The sequence below is a fragment of the Sabethes cyaneus genome, chromosome 1, assembly GCF_943734655.1.
Source record: "Sabethes cyaneus chromosome 1, idSabCyanKW18_F2, whole genome shotgun sequence".
Lineage (NCBI taxonomy): Eukaryota > Metazoa > Arthropoda > Insecta > Diptera > Culicidae > Sabethes > Sabethes cyaneus.
In genome coordinates this window covers 171,606,428-171,625,565 of record NC_071353.1, presented here as the reverse complement: position 1 = coordinate 171,625,565, position 19,138 = coordinate 171,606,428, and the positions used below count along the sequence as shown (strand labels likewise).

At 39.1% G+C, this 19,138-nt stretch overlaps 1 protein-coding gene across 1 annotated transcript in view; it reads left to right on the top strand.

Moving 5' to 3' along the window:
* The window catches only part of LOC128738149 (otoferlin-like), an 85,732-nt gene extending 66,657 nt beyond the window's left edge, over positions 1–19,075 (top strand). The window contains exons 13-17 of the mRNA XM_053833044.1: positions 6–2,928; positions 2,991–3,237; positions 3,297–3,547; positions 3,607–4,122; positions 17,647–19,075. Coding sequence (XP_053689019.1) covers positions 6–2,928; positions 2,991–3,237; positions 3,297–3,547; positions 3,607–4,122; positions 17,647–17,827 — 4,118 coding nt within the window. The 3' untranslated portion in view covers positions 17,828–19,075. The remainder of the gene's footprint in view (positions 1–5; positions 2,929–2,990; positions 3,238–3,296; positions 3,548–3,606; positions 4,123–17,646) is intronic.
* Positions 19,076–19,138: the final 63 nt, after the last annotated feature.

The following is a 19,138-nucleotide window of genomic DNA, read 5'->3' as shown; positions in this document are numbered from 1 at the left end:
TCCAGTGGAACTGGAATCCACACTGCCGATTTCGGAGTCCTCGTACTGCAAGCACGACGATTTCTTCATGTTCGCCAGCGTGCTGGAGGCTTCGATGATCGACCGGAAGGTGTGCGATCGGCCCGTTTACTTCGAACTGAGCATGGGCAACGCGGGCAACTCGCTGGACGGACACAACGAAAGTGCCGGCAACCTGAGCGACGACGACGAACTGGAAGCGGTCGATACGACGGCCTACAGCAGTACGACGAGTGCCTCGAAACCGATCTCGCACGACAAGTGTCACTTCTTTCTGCCGTACTGGGACAATAAGCCGTGCATGGACGTGCGGTGTTCGTTTCCGGATTTGAGGCGGCGGATGTATAATAGTAATATGATTGGGAAGGTTACGGAGCGGATGGAGATCGGGTTGGCCGAGACGAATCTGCTGATTGAGGATGAAGATCCGACGGCGGAGGTTAAGTTGCGGTCGGTGCTGGAGGAGGTTGCGACCAGTTGTAATAAGTATGTGTCGATTACGAAAGGGGCCCTGGTAGGGCCCGGTACGGGTAAGACTAAGTTGGATAAGGAACGGATGAAGCTTTGCATGCGGGAGGTTGAGTCCATTGGGAATATGTCGCGGAATTTGAGGGCGCTGGTGACGAAGAGTTCGATGAAGGAACGGTACAAAACGGCTCACTCCTATTTGGGGAAGTTGCGGTTCTTGGTTGATGATCCGCAGCATGCGCTGCCGGATGTTTTTGTCTGGATGATTGCGAACGGGAAACGGGTTGCGTACCATCGGATCAGTGCGAGGGATTTGATCTATTCGACGGTGGAGGAGGAAACTGGGGTTTACTGCGGGAAGGTGCAGACTATTTTCTTGAAGTTGCCGGGTAAGCTGTCGGAAGGTCCGGCTGGTTGGCAGGTTCGGGCCAAGTTGCACGTTTACCTTTGGTTGGGAGTTTTGAAGCACAAAAAGTACTTCTATGCGGGTCTTCCGCGGGGTTTTGAACTGTCCTACGAGCTGCAGAATTCGGATAAGCCGAACGTTCCGGCTCCGTCGGACGTTCGGTACGTGGAGAAGCACGTCTTTCAGATGCGGGCGCACGTCTATCAGGCTCGATCACTGATCGGATCGGATGCGTCCGGATTAAGTGATCCCTATGCTACCGTTTATATTACGGAGTTCTCGCGGACTACGCAGGTAATCGAGGAAACGTTGAGTCCCACTTGGGATGAACTGCTGCTCTTTGATGAGATCGTGATCTACGGAGCGAAGGACGAAATTAAGAAGGATCCTCCGACGATTGTGATAGACATTTACGATCAGGATAAGGTGGGAAAGTCGGAGTTTATCGGGAGAGCGTTGGCCAAACCTAGGATTAAACTGAAAGACAATCACTACCAGAATCCTGTGTTGGAGTGGTTCGAAATCACCCGCGGTCTGGACGGAGCTGGAGAACTGCTGGCGGCTTTTGAAATGTTAGAACTAGGCTCGGACGACATTCCTCGCCTGACGGATCCGAAGTACATCGCAACCGAGTTCCGTGGAGATAAGACTGGGCCTTCTACGATGACAATTCTTCCCGTTCCACGTGAGGTACGGCCGAATCTCGCCCGCTTCCGAATTGAAGTTCTGTTCTGGGGTTTGCGAGACGTGAAACGGGTCCATTTCATGACCGTTGACAAACCCCGCATCGACATCGAATGTTCCGGAAAAATCCTAAACTCGAGTATAATTCAAAATGCGAAGAAGAATCCAAACTTTTCCAACATGCTGAAGTTCTTGGACTTGGAGCTTCCGTTGGAGGAGCGCTACGCTCCTCCCATCACGATTCGAGCGGTCGATTGCCGATCTTTTGGCCGCTATACCCTGGTGGGGACGCACCAAATAACATCCATTCACAAGTACATGCATCGACCTCCTCCGAAGGAGGAAACCCGACGGGTAAACCAAAGCGGACAGATCGTTCTCTCGCGACAAACCTGCGACCTGCTGCCAAACAGCACAACAATGCCTAACGATAGCTCCCTGATGCATTCGATCTCCGGTGACAACCTGACGCTGTACGGTGCGGCTTGCGTCAGCAAGGTGGCCAAAGGAAAAAAGCCGAAGAAAAACCGTATCGACCACGAGGACACGTACGACACGGACGACGACGACGAATCGAGCAAAGACTGGTGGACCAAATATTTCCTCTCGTACGAGAAGCTAATCGAAGCATCGAAACCCTCGACGACGAACTTCCGCGGTGGCCTCACGGAGAACCATGTGGCGCTGGCCACCACCGAAGGTGGCAGCAAAAAGCTGGGCGTCAAAACTTCCAAGTTCGTCTCGAAGCTAAGCCCGAAGACGACTCCGAAAAAGAACGTCAACCCGAACACTGCCACCTGCCAAATCTACCCGTGCGAACTGGAGACCCTGCCGGAGTACAACAACTTCAAGGAGTGGCTGCTGTCGTTTCCCCTCTATCGGGGTAAGAAGACCGGCGACAGTACGGAGGACGAGAATCGAATCGTGGGCTTCTTCAAGGGTGCCATCAAGGTGTACAAACTCCCAATCGAGAAGGGTATGGAACCGGCCTTTGCACCGACTCTTCCGCTGAACGACCCGATTCACGTGCTGGTTCGGGTGTACGTCGTTAAGGCGACCGATCTGCATCCGATGGACCTCAACGGGAAGGCCGATCCGTACGTAGTACTCCAGCTCGGGAGCAAGCGCATCTCGGACAAGGAGAACTACGTCAGCAAGCAGCTGAATCCGGTGTTCGGAAAGTGCTTCGAAATCGAAGCAACCTTTCCGCAGGATTCAATGCTGACGGTGCAGATCTACGACTGGGATCTGGTCGGTTCGGACGATCTGATCGGTGAAACTCGGATCGATCTGGAGAATCGATTCTACAGCAAACATCGGGCGTTGTGCGGAATCGCTGCGCGATACGAAGAGTTTGTTCCTCAAACCTCATTGTTTATCGGAAGAAATCCCTAATTTTGTTTCGTTGTTTCAGCACCGGCTACAATCAGTGGCGTGATCCGATGAAACCGACGCAGATACTGACGAAACTGTGCAAGGAGAACAAACTGGAACCGCCGCAGTACCTGCAGGATCGGGTTACGATAGGACGGTACTGTTTCACCTTCGCCCACGAGGAAATCCAAGCCTGGAACGGTCCAACGACGTGTAAGTTCCGCGACGAACACCTAGCGCTGGCGGTTCTGCACCGCTGGGAAGAGATTCCGCGCGTTGGTTGTAAGGTTTGTAGTGGTCCCTCAGAATTTTTATTTGATATCATAACCAAACAATTGGTTGACAGATCGTTCCGGAACACATCGAATCCCGGTCGCTGTACAGCAGCGACAAGCCGGGCATCGAACAGGGCAAGCTGGAGATGTGGGTCGACATGTTCCCGATGGATATGCCGCTGCCCGGTCCACCGGTGGACATTTCCCCCCGGAAACCGAAATCCTACGAGCTGCGGATAGTGATCTGGAACACGGACGACGTCGTGCTGGAAGACGATGCCTTCTTCACCGGTGAGAAGATGTCCGATATCTACGTGAAAGGGTAAGTTTGAACCGGATCGACCATTCTGATTCTGACAGTTTTTTTTTCTGATAAAACAGATGGCTCACCGGACCGCAGGACATCCAGGCAACGGACATCCACTACCGTTCACTAACAGGCGAAGGCAACTTCAACTGGCGGTTCATCTTTCCCTTCGACTACCTAGCGGCCGAAGAGCGGATCGTGCTTTCGCGAAAGGAATCCCTCTTTAGTTGGGACGAAACGGAAGTTAAAATCCCAGCTCGGCTCGAGCTGCAGGTTTGGGATGCGGATCACTTCTCGGCCGATGACTTTCTGGGAGCGATTTCGTTGAATCTGAATCGGTTTCCGCGGGGTGCAAAGTCCTCTAAGCTTTGCACGCTCGATATGCTGAAAACGGACAACGTACCGATGGTGAACATATTCAAGCAGAAACGCGTTCGCGGTTGGTGGCCGTTTTTCATCAAGAAGGAAAATGATGAGATGGAACTGACCGGGAAGGTTGAGGCGGAAATTCACTTGCTAACGAAGGAGGAAGCGGAAAAGAATCCAGCCGGTTACGGGCGGAACGAACCGGATCCACTGGAGAAACCGAAGTAAGTTTTTGATGAAAATTTGAAATCCGCTCTATTCCAATGCAAATCCAATCTACATTCAGTTCAAATCTAGTTCAAGTTCAAGTCAAATCTATTTTTAAACAAAATCCTAGGTGGTAACACCATTCGCCCTATTTTTTTAAAAAAGGACTTCAACTCGATTGCTAAATTTATCGAGGCATAATATTGCTAAATTTTGCCTATAAGGTCCTTTCCCTTATCCTGTCCTAGAGACTGAGACCGTTAGCGGAGCTCCGGGGGTACAACTTGCACAGGCCTCAACTGTTTGTGGACTTCAAGGCGGCGTACGATTCAGTTTACGATTCGATCGGACAAAACTGCTTTCGTGACGTTGGTGTGTGTGAAATGGTTAAAATGGCCAAAAGTGAGAGAAGAAGGTGTCAAAATTCCACGGTGTCTTCGGTTGGGTCAGCGTCAGGGTCAGCGCATAGAGACCGTCGTTTGTGTCGCTGTAGTTGGTCAGCTGACCAGAGGAGCTCTACGGAGCTGAAGGTTTTCTGCTTAGCTCAGCAAAAAAGGCTCTCCCATCTGATGGCCAAAAACTGGAACGATGCAGATAGAAGCAAATAGAAGCAAAGAGTCCAGTAATACTTACCATGCACCTATAAGGGTGGTATTTTCCACTGTCACACAAAAATTAATCATCAAAACCATGCCGCTATTGTGAACGAACTGCATCAAAGACTGTCATCAGTCGATGCGATACTCCAAACAAGAACGAGTCGAAGCGACAGGGACAGGGACAAATTTCACAGGTCCAAAAGAAGCTTCGCAACGTAGTTGCTTACAACCAGATTAGCAACAAATTCGTAACCGCTAGGACGACCCGAAGCTTCAACCCATCCATGGCTCCCCATATGGGCGGTAGCTGGGAGCGAGTGATTCGAAACTTGAAGAAAAATTTAATGGCTATTTGTCCTAGTCCGCCCGGTTAGCTCCGGGGTGCAATGCTGGCCTAACAAACCAGTCATTGTCGTCGATTGGGCGGTGCTGCTATAGAGACAGTAGAATCGTTGCACTAGCCCCGTAATAACCGCGTCGTGTACTCTAATAACCGGTTGCGAAGTCTGTTGATAAAAAAGGGTAAAGTTCGTTTATACAGATCTTTTTGTAATGAAGTCGTTTAACTGAATATCTCCAAATACCGCTGGGCTTGACAGAATCTTTTGTTGTCTGTGCAAAAAACCTTTGCTTTGATATCAAAACAGTGAAACTAGCCCAGTGACACTTAGAAGATATTGAAATAAACAACCTTATTTCGAATGAAAAAATCCCACTGTGCATTGTCGTTGTAATCTATTGCAACGTCACAATCTTCTACTAAGATTCGAACCAACGCAAACTGAGTAATCTAAATCCACTTTCATGTTCAATTGGAGTCAAATTAAAAATGTAATTTCAATTTCAATTGAGGTCCGATTTCAAGACCAACTTAATGTCCCACTTCGAGTCCGATTTCGAGTTCAATTTAGTGTCCCATTTTAACTCCAAAGTCACATCTAGTTTAATTTCAATTTTAACTCCTATTTTAGACCATTTTTGAGTCTAATTGAATGTCCCATTTTAAGCCCAATTTTACGTCTAATTTAATTCCAATTTTAACTTCTACTGGCTGCGTTAGTATAGGATTAGATTAGATTTTCAATTCAATGTCAACTCCGATTTCTAGCCCAATTTCGTGTTCAATTTAATGTCCCATTTAGGGTGAATTTTGAGTCCAAGCAAATGTCCCATTTGAAGTCCAATTTCATGACTAATTTAACTCCAATTGAAATTCCGATTCCAAGATCAATTTCAAGTCCTATTGAGGCTTAATTTCGTGTCCAGATTAATGTCCCATTTTAAGGTCGGTTTCGAGTCCAATTTTGCATCCTATTTTGAGTCCTATTTCACATCAAATACCAATGTCAACTCCGACTTAAAGCACCTTTAATGTCCCATTTTTTGGGTCAATTTCGAGTCCAATTTCGTGTCCCATTTTAAGTTTTATTTCACGTCAAATTCCAATGTCAAGTCCTATTTATTATAATTCAACATTAAGTTTGATTTCGTGTCTCTTTTTAGGTCCAATTTTTCGTCTAATTGAATTCCAATTTCAAGTTCAATTTCATGCCCAATTTAGTATCCCATTTAAAAGCCAACTTATTGTCCGGTTTTAGGTCCAATTTCGAGTCTAATTTAGTTTCAATTTCATTCCATTCTTTGATTTCAAGCTCAATTTTAAGTCCAGCCTGCCTCAAATGCCTAAATTTAAGTCCAATTTCGAGTCTTATTTAGTGCCCCATGTCCTATTGTTATATTTGCTGGTGTCCCATTGTCCTATTTTACGTTTAATTTAATTCCAATTTCTACTCCGATTTCAAGTCCAATTTCCAGGTTTCAATATTTTGAATTTCGTGTTTCATTTTAAATTCAATTTTCCCCCCGATTTCAAGTTCAATTTCAAGAGTACAATTGAGGCACAGTTTCAAGTCCAAAATTCAATTGCTATTTAATGACTCATTTTAAGACTAACTTTGAGTCCCATTTAGTGTCCCATTTAATGCCCAAGTTCCAGTTCAATGTAGTGCCCCACTTTAGATCCAATTTCACGTCTAATTTAATTCCGGTTTCAACTTCGATAACGAGTTCAATTAAATGTCCCATTTTAAATCTAATTTCATGTCGAATTTAACTCCATTTTCAAATCCAATTTAACACCAATTTCAAGTCTAATTTGATGCCCGATTTTAGGTCCAATTTAGTGTCCCATTTTAAACCATATTTCACGTCTACTTTTATTTTAATTTTAACTGCTACCGGCTGCGCTAGAATGAGATTAGATTAGATAGTTTAACTCCAATTTCAAATCCGATTTCTAGTCAAATTTCGTGTTTAATTGAATGTCCCATATTTATGCCAATTTCTAGTCTAATTTATCTTCAGCTTCGATTTCAAATACAATTTAACCTCCTATTTCAAGTTCCATTAAGAATCTAATTTAATTTCACTTTCAACTTGAATTCGATGTCAAATTTTGTGTCCAATTTAATATTTCGTTTCAAAGCCAATTTCGAGTTCAATTGAATGACCCTTGTGCCGAGCCAGTTAGCTTCGAGGTACGATGTTGGCTAGGTGGTACAGCTAGAGTCAATGGGACTGTTGCACTAGCCCCATAATTGTCTTATGCTCTTCAAAAAAAAAAACAGCGGCTGCGAAGTCTAACGATAAAGAAAGGTCAATTACACTTGAAAGTGGACGTTTAACGCCCAAGGTTTTGCTTTTGAATAGCCCATTTTAAATCCAATTTTGTATCCCATTGTAAGTCCTATTTCAAATCTAAATTGATTATAATTTTACTCCGCTTTAATGTCCAATTTCGTGCGCAATTTGATGTCCTATCTTAAGACCAATTTCAAGTCTAATTTAATTCCGATTTTGCCAAGTCCAATTGAGACCCAATTATAAAACCAATTTCAATTCCAATTTATTGTCCCAGTCCAATTTCGAATGAAATTTAGTACCCTATTTTAGGTCCAATTTAATTCCAATTTCAACTTCGATTTCAAGTCTAATTGAAGTTTAATTTCGTGTCCAATTTACTGTCCCATTTGAAGCGCAATTTTACTACAATTTCAAGTCATATTTAGTCTCAAGTTCAAATTAAATTCCCTTCAAATTTAAAGTCTGATTTCAAGTGCAATTTCAAACCCAAGTTCAATAACAAATTAAATTTCATGTCTTATTTTAAGTTTAATTCATAGTTTAATTCCAATTTAGGTCAGACTTGAAGTCCTATTTAGGGCCCATTTTAATTTCAATTTTAATGGTACAGTTTTAAGTCTAAGACTAAGTCAAGACCAAGGAATATAAAAACAAGCCACTTTGCTGAAGAAATAAAATTTCTATCTTTATCGAGTACTGAACTACATGGCATGTTCTTTAAAACTTCTTTAAAAATTGGTTTTTCATACTTAGCTTTTCTTAGTTGCATTTTACAACAATACAAGAATTCTAGGCAATTATTGAAGCACTCAAAATACACGTTTGTGCAGAAGACCACAAATCTTTTGAACCTTTATATGCTAAGTTATCGCATATTCAAGTTTTAAATTTCCGTAGCTTCACGAGCCCATGGGGTAAAATGGGGCAAGCGTGTTTATCAAATCAGCGCTTCATCTTAAAGCTTAAGCCGAGTACTATAAACTTGTATGGGCTCCGCTTGCCCCCAACCACCCAAATGAGAGTATGGCAAGCATACGTTTTATGTGTTTCGCGTTCGCTAAAAACTCGATACACGTGCATTTTTTTTTTTTTTGGAAATTGTAATTGTATTGTATTTTTTTATTCTTTGGAAATTGTTTAAAAATAAGTTTTTCATACTTAGGGTATGTTGGTTGCATTTTACAAGAACATATGGTTCTAGGTGACTATTGAAGAACTCAAAACACATGTTTTTGCAGAAGGTTGCAAATTTCTAGGACCTTTCCTTTCAAAGTTATCACTTATTTAAGCTTTATTTTTCCTTAACTTCACGAGCCAAAAGCGATAACTTTGTAAGAAAAGGTCCTAGAGATTTGCAACCTTCTGTATAAAATGCGTATTTTGAGTCCCTCATTAATCGCCTAGAACCATATATTCTTGTAAAAAGGAACCAACATAAGCTAAGTATGAAAATCTTATTTTTATAGAATTTCCCAGGAACATGCTCTATAGCTATGCAGTCGATAGAGATAGGAATGGGTTATTTCACGTCAAGTAACCGAGAAAAGCAGAAACTTGTAATCGACCTTGGCGGATTTTCACCAAACTCGGCCAGATTGTTCGTCTTGTGTCAAGAAGCAGAAATCCCAAGTTTGGTGCCGATTGGACTTTCCCTCGATTTTTGGCAACCTTTCTTTTATTCGAAAAAGCATCATTTTCGTCAAATTCGCTTATTTTCTTTTGCATATATCTTCGTAAGTGTTTAATTTGGAAAAAACTCTATTCTACATTTTCATGGGAAATCATCTGAGGAATTTGAAAAAAATACTAGTTTTTTGCGGCAGCGCTGCCAAATACTTTTATTTTCGATTTGAAAACTAAATTTGTATTTTTCTCTCAATGAGTACGATTTGATCTCAAAAATTTCACAACATCGTGTTCCTCAGACTTTTTTACATAAGAATCACTCAAAACCACGAGGTGTTCCGTCCCGTTCTCGAGATATAGCGTTTTGAAACAAACAATTCCCAAATTTTCAAATAAAATCATAAACAAAATTAAATTTCCTAGCAATAAGCAAATAACAAAACAAAGCAAAATTATTCTGGTTTAATCTAAAGCACCATTGCGCTGGCGTGAAAGCACATAAACAGTATATAATAGAACTAAAGTTTTTTTTTGAGCGTCTTAGCAGAATACGAAAATTGAGTGAACGAAAAGTCAAACAAACAATTCCTAGATTCTCATGCCTTCAACCATCTGAGATGGCTAGCAGCAGAGGTGACACAATGTCAACTGTGCAACAATACCATTCACTTGCGCAAAGCAAAATGCAAAAAAAATTATCAATGCCTAATTGCTTTTATCGAAAATCTGTATTGTATTGACGAAATGAGCTCATTGTTTAGGTTTCTATATAATTCACTAGCTGACCCGACAAACTTCATATTGCCACAAATTAAACTGTGTTGTACATAAATCGTGAATCTCGGATGACCTTTGTCACAATCTTGAGTTTTGCAAGTTTCTGGGGAGTTCATGGGTGTTTTAATATACAAATTTTCCTCACAGTAAAGTAGAAAACCACTTCCCCCCGTTGCTTAGCCTGATAAAATAAAGCGAATAGCATTTAAATATTCGCCATCATTACAAACCATTTCACCGAATACCATTTTGCGAAACACTAATTCTCGGTTGACCATAACGCGGAATATAGAATTTCGCAGAATACCATTTCGCGAAAAACCTTACGTAGGATGTACCATTTCACGGAAAATCTTTTCGTAGAAAGTACCATTTCGCAGGGGTGACTCAACTGAAGGAAAGTAGTAGAGGTCAGTAGATCTAGGAAAATAAATAAACCTAGATAGAGGTGATCTCTACGGGGGGCTGTCTCCCCGCAGTAACCGGCGAATCCGACGCCAGGTCGCCTTCAACACTCGCGGCCTGTGGCCGTCTCGCGCTGAATTTTCTAATGTTACTATTGATAGTTTTTGGTGGTCTTGTTATTGATTAATGTTTTATGAAAAAGTCTAAAATTTCTCGAGTTCGATTAGTTTTTGAGTTACGCAAAAATTTCTGTTTTATTTGTATGATAGTCCTTATTCCCTTACCACAGGGGTGAGGGGTCTCAAACCATCATTAAAAAAAATCCTGCCTCCAAAACCCCCCACATGCCAAATTTGGTTCCATTTGCTTGGTTACTTTTCGAGTTATGAGGAAATTTGTATTTCATTTGTATAGGAGCCCCCCTCTTAGTGAGCGGAGGGATCTCTAACCATCATAAGAACCTTCCCTGGCCCCAAAAACTCCTATATGCAAATTTTCACGCCGATCGGTTCGGTAGTTTTCGATTCTAAAAGGAACATAGGGACAGACAGACAGAAATCCTTTTTTATAGGTATAGATATGAAATAAATTTGTTCTTCGCCGGAGTTGCGAAGAAAAGGAAATATTTAAGGATCGCTTCCTGTCAGCAGCATCTATTCCTGGTATCCGATCTATGCATGCCGCAATTCCTGTTAGTATCAATTCTGTTATAATGAAAACGGTTTCCGAATCAAATTCAGGGACTACATATAAAGTATCAAAAAAATAAGTAGAAAAGGCACAAGGAAATAATTATTTGGAGAAATAAAAATATATTAATACTGCTAATAATGATATAAAATACTGATATGGATTTACAATGTTCCAATACTAGTGAAAACTGTAAAGTTAGCATCACTGTTAGGAAAAACTATATTATATTCTTGAATGAAAGCAAAATCTAAACTACAAAACAGTTCGAAAACAGACATTTATGAAGCCTTCAAGTAGAAGGTGAAAAGTGTATTTGTTGAATTAAAATTAATAGTGGAATTTTATTGTGAAAATAGGTTTGACTTTTCTTTCACTCAACTTTCGTATTCTGCTAAGACGCTCAAAAACAAACTTTTGTTATATTATATACTGTTTATGTGCTTCCACAACAGCGCAACGTTGCTTTAGATTAAACCAAATTAATTTTGCTTCTTTTGTTATTTGCTTATTCCTAGGAAATTTCATTTTGTTTACAGTTTTACGTGAGAAATTGGGAATTGTTTGTTTCAAAACGCTATTTCTCGAGAACGGGAACACCTCGTGATTTTGAGTGATTCTTATGTAAAAAAGTCTGAGGAACACGATGGTGTTGAAATTTTCAAGATCAAATTGTACTCATTGAGAGAAAACTAAAAATTTAGTTTTCAGTTCAAAAATAACAGTATTTGGCAGCACTGCCGCAAAAAACTAATATTTTTTTCGGATTCTTCAGATGATTTCCCATGAAAATGTAGAACAAAGTTTTCTTCTAAATTGAATATTTACGAAGATATAAGCAAAAGAAAATAATCGAATTTGACGAAAATGATGCTTTTTCTAATAAAAGGGAGGGTTCCCAAAAATAGAGGGAAATTCCAATCGGCACGAAACTTGGGATTTTTGCTTCTTGACCCAAAACGAACAATCTGGCCGAGTTTGGTGAAAATCCAAGAAGGTCGATTACAGCCCAGATAACACAAGATCGTAATAGAAAGTTCACATTAAATCGTTTTCATGTCAATTTAACATTGGAATTTTATAATGATTAGAGTATGTCAAACAAAGTGAACAATAAGTTGTTTTGCAGTCGTGCGTGTCCTCATATACAACTCGACTGTGAATTATAAAGCAGTATAGATGATTGCAATATTTAGTTATATCTCAATCATATATTCAGGAGTATTAAGTTGCGTGTTATAAAAACCGCTGTATAAAATGCAAGAAAGAATTAAAAATAATCGTCAAAATTTTTGCACGTATATTGCCTCCTCTTTGGTACATATATGCTCTTATCTGACGTGATATATAACTTTTTCGTTCAGATATGATGTCGTGTTTCTCAGTTGCAATCGAGATATACAAACCAAATGGTTTACTGGGAGGTGAATCGAACACTTGACGTGGAATGACCCATATATAAAAGTGAGCGTGAGTATGTTTGTATGTTTTTTGTATGTTCCACCACAACTCCAGAACGCCTTGACCGATCTCCACCAAACTTGGCACACATGTTCCTGGCTATAAGAGAATAAGAACTGGGGGGTTAACAAAAACGTTTGAGGGAGGTTCCCTGATAGGGGGGAGGGGCATAACTCCGAAACGCATTGACCGTTCTTTATCAAACTTGCCACACATGTTTCTTGCCATCAGAGAATTAAAAACACTGAAGAGGTTGACAACAGTGGCACCGAAATGTTTAGACGGTTCTCCCATAAGTGACGGTAGGACAAAAGCTGATGACCGGAGGTTGCTGACGAGAAGAAGGGAGTAACGCTCATATGACTGTAACAATTTATCCGTACAATAGAACAAATCAGAATACGAAACACTAAACTGCAATGCTCGCAGCTGTAGATTTGTCAAGTGTAATTATTCACTAATTGAATAATTAGTGTGCCAATTGTTGTTGTTCTAACTCTGTTTGAGTCACAGGGACAATTATTCAAACAGCGTGAAGTTCATGTGAGAACACCATGTTTTTCCCATGGTAAACTTTATGTGGCATGCTCCAGAGTGCGCTCAGCCAATAATTTGTGCATACTTGCTCCTGGTGGCGACACTAAAAACATTGTTTACAAACTAGTTTTGTCTTGAAGTGAGATGAAAGGAATGACAGGTCGCACCTTCTACTTTTTTTTATTAGGATTGCATATAATACTAAACTAATAAATAAATAAAAAGCTGTTTTTAGAAAAGTACAATGACAAAACTATTCATTTCCTATGGGTGGGGTGGCCATTGCTAAAAGCAGAAGGTGCAACTAGAAAAAATGGCTTTGTTTTTCTTTCTTTATGGGGTTTCATAGGGATTTCCGTAAAGAAAACAGATGTGCAGGTGGCCGGGTAGACAAAAAAGGAGAAGCTGACAAATGGGGAGAAACGTCCGAAAGGGGAACAAGCGTTGTATTGTTGCATTATAAGCATTTCGGTTACAATTAACCGATGTACAAGTGGCTGTAAGACAAATGCTCCCCGAGTAAGATCGGGCACTCAGCTAGTTTTCATATAATTATTGTGATACCTTCAAAATTTGCTATGAAGCAAACTACAAACGACACGATTATGTAAAGAGGAGGGATAGGGCTTATAAACAAAGTGAAAAAAATTTGGCGACCATCTTGGAAATGGTCGCCATGTTGGATTATATAAAAAAATCGCCGTTTTCGCCATGATTCTCCCAACCGATTTTAATTTCAAGACCACCATCGGAAAGCTGAGAAAATGCAATGGCATTAACTAAATAAAACAATTAATTTTTTGTAGCAAGATATTGATTTAATGAGAGTTTTAAACCTTAATACAGATAATAAATTTTTTCGTTTATTTAATGCCACTACACATGTAATTTGTTGAATGTTCCTTATAGCATTTTTTCTCAGCATTCCGATGGTGGTCTTAATCAGCTGTTAAAGCTTGGGTCATTCGTGCCTTCTGCAGGTTTGGAATTCGAGCCCGGGTCCTCGGCGTGACTATTTGTTAGTTGTTTCATGGCAAATTTACCAAATATCACATGATATAGATCTCAAGGTTTGCTCAAAATTAAACTTTTTTTTGAACCTGTTAGGCCCTTTGGCGAACGAGGGGTCCACTATTTCGAGGTATCAAAAGGGACCATCCATAAAGTACGTCACGCTTATAGGGGAAGGGGGGTTTGAAGTAATGTGACGTCACTAGAAAAAAATTTCAAATGTAAAATTTATTCGGGGATTTATAAAAAAGCCATACTTCATTTTGAGATAAAACTATTGAACGCTTCTATTAACGTACTGATGGATTTTTTTAACATATATTTGTAAACAGGACTTATTTATTTTTGTAGTATGAAATCAAATTTAGTGAAAAAACTGGTCAGTCTAAAATAGCCAACAAGCTAACAAAAATAGCTAATAAATTGCCAAAAAGTGGTTGTCAAAAAGTCGTTAAAAAGTTGCCAAAAAGCAGCCAGTATTATTATTGTAGCTTAAAAGTAACGAAAAGCAGCTAACAAGGGTACTGGGCGAACATAGCGAACTTTCAGTCGGTTTGTTCACATTTTGGACTTGGACATTTTTGTTTATTTACTTTTTGGCTGCTTTTCAACAACTTTTTGACAACGTTTCGGCTATACTCATGTTTATCTTTGAACTATTTATGTTGCTGTTTGACATCTCTTTGGCTACTTTTTAGCAGCTTTTTGACTACTTGTTGGTTGTTTAACCGTCCGGTTAGCTTCGAGGTACGATCAGTCGATATAGAATTAAATACGCGCCAGAATAATGGAAATTATTCTGGAAGTGTGGATATGTAAAAGTATCCATGCGGGGCTTATTGTTTATGAAGGCGACCACGGAATGTGCGTGTATATCCAGGCATTCTAGAAATGGGTCGTTTGATGAACAATAGAGCTATCACCTTCCATCTCCAGGACTAAAATTATTTGCAGTTAGGAAGACAAATTTTCTAGCTAAAAGATGCAAGTAATTTTTTTTACATAAAAGCGCTGCCAGTCAGCGGGCGATGGATTGTATCACGCACACACACACACATTCACAAACGTTTAAGCCCAAAATTTTGCTTTTTTTGGTTATTTTATTACCTCTTAGCTGCCTTTTTGCCACTCTTAGGTTACTACTTCTTGACTATATTTGAGCCACTTTTTGGCAGCTTTTCGGTTAGTTTCTGTTTAGTTTTTTTTTGCTATAGTTTGACTGCTTGTTGGCTACCATTTCTTAATTATTTCACTATTTTACGCACTTTTTGGTTAATTTTGAAATCTCTTTTAGCTTTTTTTAGCTTTTTTGATTAAGTTTTTTAGCTGCCTTTTGACTTTTTGTGCCTGAATTTCAGCCAATTTAGACTTGAATTTGGGTCAGTTTGGGTTTGAATTTGGGACCACTTGAACTTGAGTTTGGGTCAAATTGAGCTCAAATTTAGGTCCAAATCTTGAATTTGGTACAATTTTTACTTAAATATGGGACAATTTATTCTGAATTTGATTTAATTCTTGAATTTGGTCCAGTGTTGGTTCGAATTCGTACAAATTTATGTTTGAATTTGGGTTAATATGAGCTGTAATTTGGGCTTAAACTTATACAAATTACGGCTTGAAATAGGGTAAGATTGGGCTTTAATTCGGGACTATTTGGACCTAAATTTGGGTCTATTTAATTTTAAAATTGGTTCAATTGGAGTTCGAATTTAAGTTAGATTAATTTGCGCTTGAATTCGGACCAATTTGGATTTGAATTTAGTCCAGTTTTGGTTTGAATTTGTACAAATATAGGCTACAATTTGGGACAACATTAGCTGCAATTTGGGTCAATTTGAGTTTGAATTTGTTCAAATTTGGGATTGAATTAGGGTCAGTTTGGGCTTGAATTTGGTACAATTTGAACTTAAATTTGGGTCAATTTTCGTTTGAATTTGTACAAGTTTGAGCATGAATTTGATTTGGTTCAATTTGAGCTTGAGCCATTTCGCCCAATTTGAGCTCTAATTTGGATCAAATTTGGTTTCAATTTGTACAAATTTAGGTTTAAATTTGGGCTTGAATTAGGGTCAGTTTGGAATTGAATTTGGGACAACTTGGATTTGAGTTTTTGTCAAATTGAGCACAAATTTGGGTCCAGAAAACTTGAATTTGGATCAATTTGCGCATGAATTTGGGACAATTTGTACTTAAATATGGGACAATTTATTCTAAATTTGGTTTGATTTAAGCTTGAATTTGGTCCAGTTTTGGTTCGAATTCATTCAAATTAAAGCTTGAATTTGGGTCAATATGAGCTGTAATTGGGGCATAAATTTATACAAATTAGGGCTTAAAGTATGATGAGATTGAGCTTTAATTTGGGACAATTTGGATCTAAATTTGGGTCAATTTAATTTTGAAATTAGTTCAATTTGAGTTCGATTTTAAGTTAATTTAATTTGCGCTTGGGTGTTTTAAGTTAAATTTGAAACAATTTATTCCAATTTGGTTCAATTTGCGCTTGTATTTGGGGAAATTTGGGCTCCATTTTAGGTTATTTCAATCTCAAATTTGGATTTATTTGTGTTTGAATTTCGGTTTGAATTTGTGCAAATTTAGGTTTGAATTTGGGTCAATTTGCACTTAAATTTGGGACAATTTATCTTAAATTTGGGCCAATTCGGGCTTGAATCCGGACCAATTTGGGTTTAAATTTGGTCCAGTTTTGGTTTGAAGTTGCATAAATTTAGCCTTGACTTTGGCTCAATATGAACAGTAATTTGGGTCAATTTGGGCGTGAATTTTTACAAATTTATTCTTGAATTTGGGTAAATTTGAATTTTAGGTTGCGTCAATCAGAGCTTAAATACGGATCAATTTGAAGTGCAATTGTGAGTCAAATTTGGTGTCCTATTTTCAGTCTAATTTCACGAATAATTTAATTCCAATTTTCGCTTCGATTTACAGTTCAACTTAAATCAGACTTTACGTCGAATTTCGAGTATAATTTAGCGTCCCATTTTAAGTCCAATTCCGAGTCCCATTAGGTGACCTGTGGTAAGACTTATTTCGAATTTATTTTAGTCCGATTTCACGCCTAGTTTAATTTAATATCCCATTTAAAATATAATTTCAAGCTTATTTTAATTTTAATTTAGCCTCCGATTTTAGGTTAAACTTCAAGTCCAATTGAGGCCCAATTATAAAACCAATTTCAATTCCAATTTATTGTCCCAGTCTAATTTCGAAACAAATTTAGTACCCCATTTTGCGTCCAATTTCAACTTCGATTTCAAGTCTAATTGAACTTTAATTTCGTGTCCAATTTAATTTAATTTAATTACAATGTATATCCGACTTTAAGTCCTATTTAGAGTCTATTTTAATTCCAACCGTTTATTTCAAGTTTACTGTTTAATTTTAAGTCCAATGTTGTATACAACGTCAAGTTTTCTTTATTTCATTGAAGCGTGAAAAAGGGAGCATAATCGAACGATAATTATTAAAATGATTTTGCCAGTTTTCATCTACATCTGGAGGAATTGACATTAAATCACACACCGACTGGTTCGAATCTTTACTAAATATTCAATCGAAAAGAATTATGGTAAAATGTTTTTCCGTCAACCTATCCTGGCAAGGATAATACCCAACGATTTAACGACTCTACTTAGCATGCTATATTTTGCTATAAATAAAGCTCTTTTTTCAGTGGAAACTTTCCGAACCAAAAGCTTACCTTTTCTCTCTCTTTTTCTCCATCTCTGTTTTTCTTCCATTTTTTTCTCTCTTCGACCAATCCGACCACAGCCGCCCGGATGCATCGTTCATGTGGTTCCTGAATCCGCTCAAATCGATCCGATACATCATCTGGCACAACTACAAGTGGCGCATAATCAAGGGCCTGATCATCATCGGGCTGGCCATCCTGCTGCTGCTATTCTTCTACGCCATTCCGGGCTACTCGGTGAAAAAGATGCTCGGAGCGTAATCCGACACACGACGCGACCCACACACACAGCGGGGGGGGATTTTATTTTTCCTTTCCACTCGGTTTTGTGTTTTTCTTCTCTGCCTCTAGGGCGCGGAATCATATGAAAATCCTTTTCCCAAAATGAGTATGAGACTGTATACATCTGGTTTTCCCCTTCCCTGTCTGTCCCTGTGTAGTTTTGGTGACTTTTAACTTCCCTAGTTCAGAGGCTTTAAGCGGGAAAAGTAGTCAGAAAATTAGTAACATCGAACCGTTTTTGCATATCAGTATTAGACCAACAACCAATCAAGAGAAAAGTTTTAACTAGGAAAAGATTTAAACAAACATTCAAACATTTAGGGAGTATCCGAAAGATGTGTAAATATTCTTCCCAACTATTTTCCGCACACATTTGCTCTATCAAATCGACTTTAAGAGAGGCTAAATAGCATTCAATTATTATCTTCAAAGTTACAATCATATGCAACAAAACAAAAAACTCTAAAACTGAAAAATCAAGATGAATTCAATCGTTAAGGCACAATTTTTCACATATATTCTAAACTATCATCGGGCTTTCTAGTGAAATATAGTTAGTGATGAAAAATGTAAAGTAAAAATCCATACACAGTTTACGTCACACACACGCACGCACACACTTAAACACAACCAACCAAATAACAATCAACAGCATCCAAGCAACCCTCGTCGTTAGGAAACTTTTTCATCATATCGATTAAAAAAGCTCTAATTCACACAGACCAATCGATTCTAATGGCAACTATTTACAGAAAACTTTTACTAAAAACAATATCAGGTATTATTATTATTATTATCATTTACTCTGCAATTTAAGAAGAGTAGAAGTGAAACCGACTTATGACTTAAACTGACTATGATTGTTATCGGATGAATGTTAATCTTTATTGAAATTGTTCTATCTTGTTTTCATCTTGTTTGAGGGACAAATCAATTATTGTTTTGTTTTGTTGTTGACCAAGATTTAAATCAAGTTTAATAGCAGCTGTATATTCAACTAACATTTCTATTCGAGCGCCCTACGGGGATGAAAGTCAACACCAAAAAAACACACGAAGAAACTTTCCTCCCAACGATGGAACAAAAAAATATCCACCTTGTTGATGATTCTCGCAAAAATTAACGGAAAAATTGTCTCTTAAAAACTACCGAATCTAATGGTGAACTGTAATTTGTTAATAATACCAAGATATTTAATATTTTAACATACACATTTACACAGAATAAACACAGATAACAAAAACAGATAATAAATTGATCTACCAAAAAATACACTTTCCTAGGCCCGGT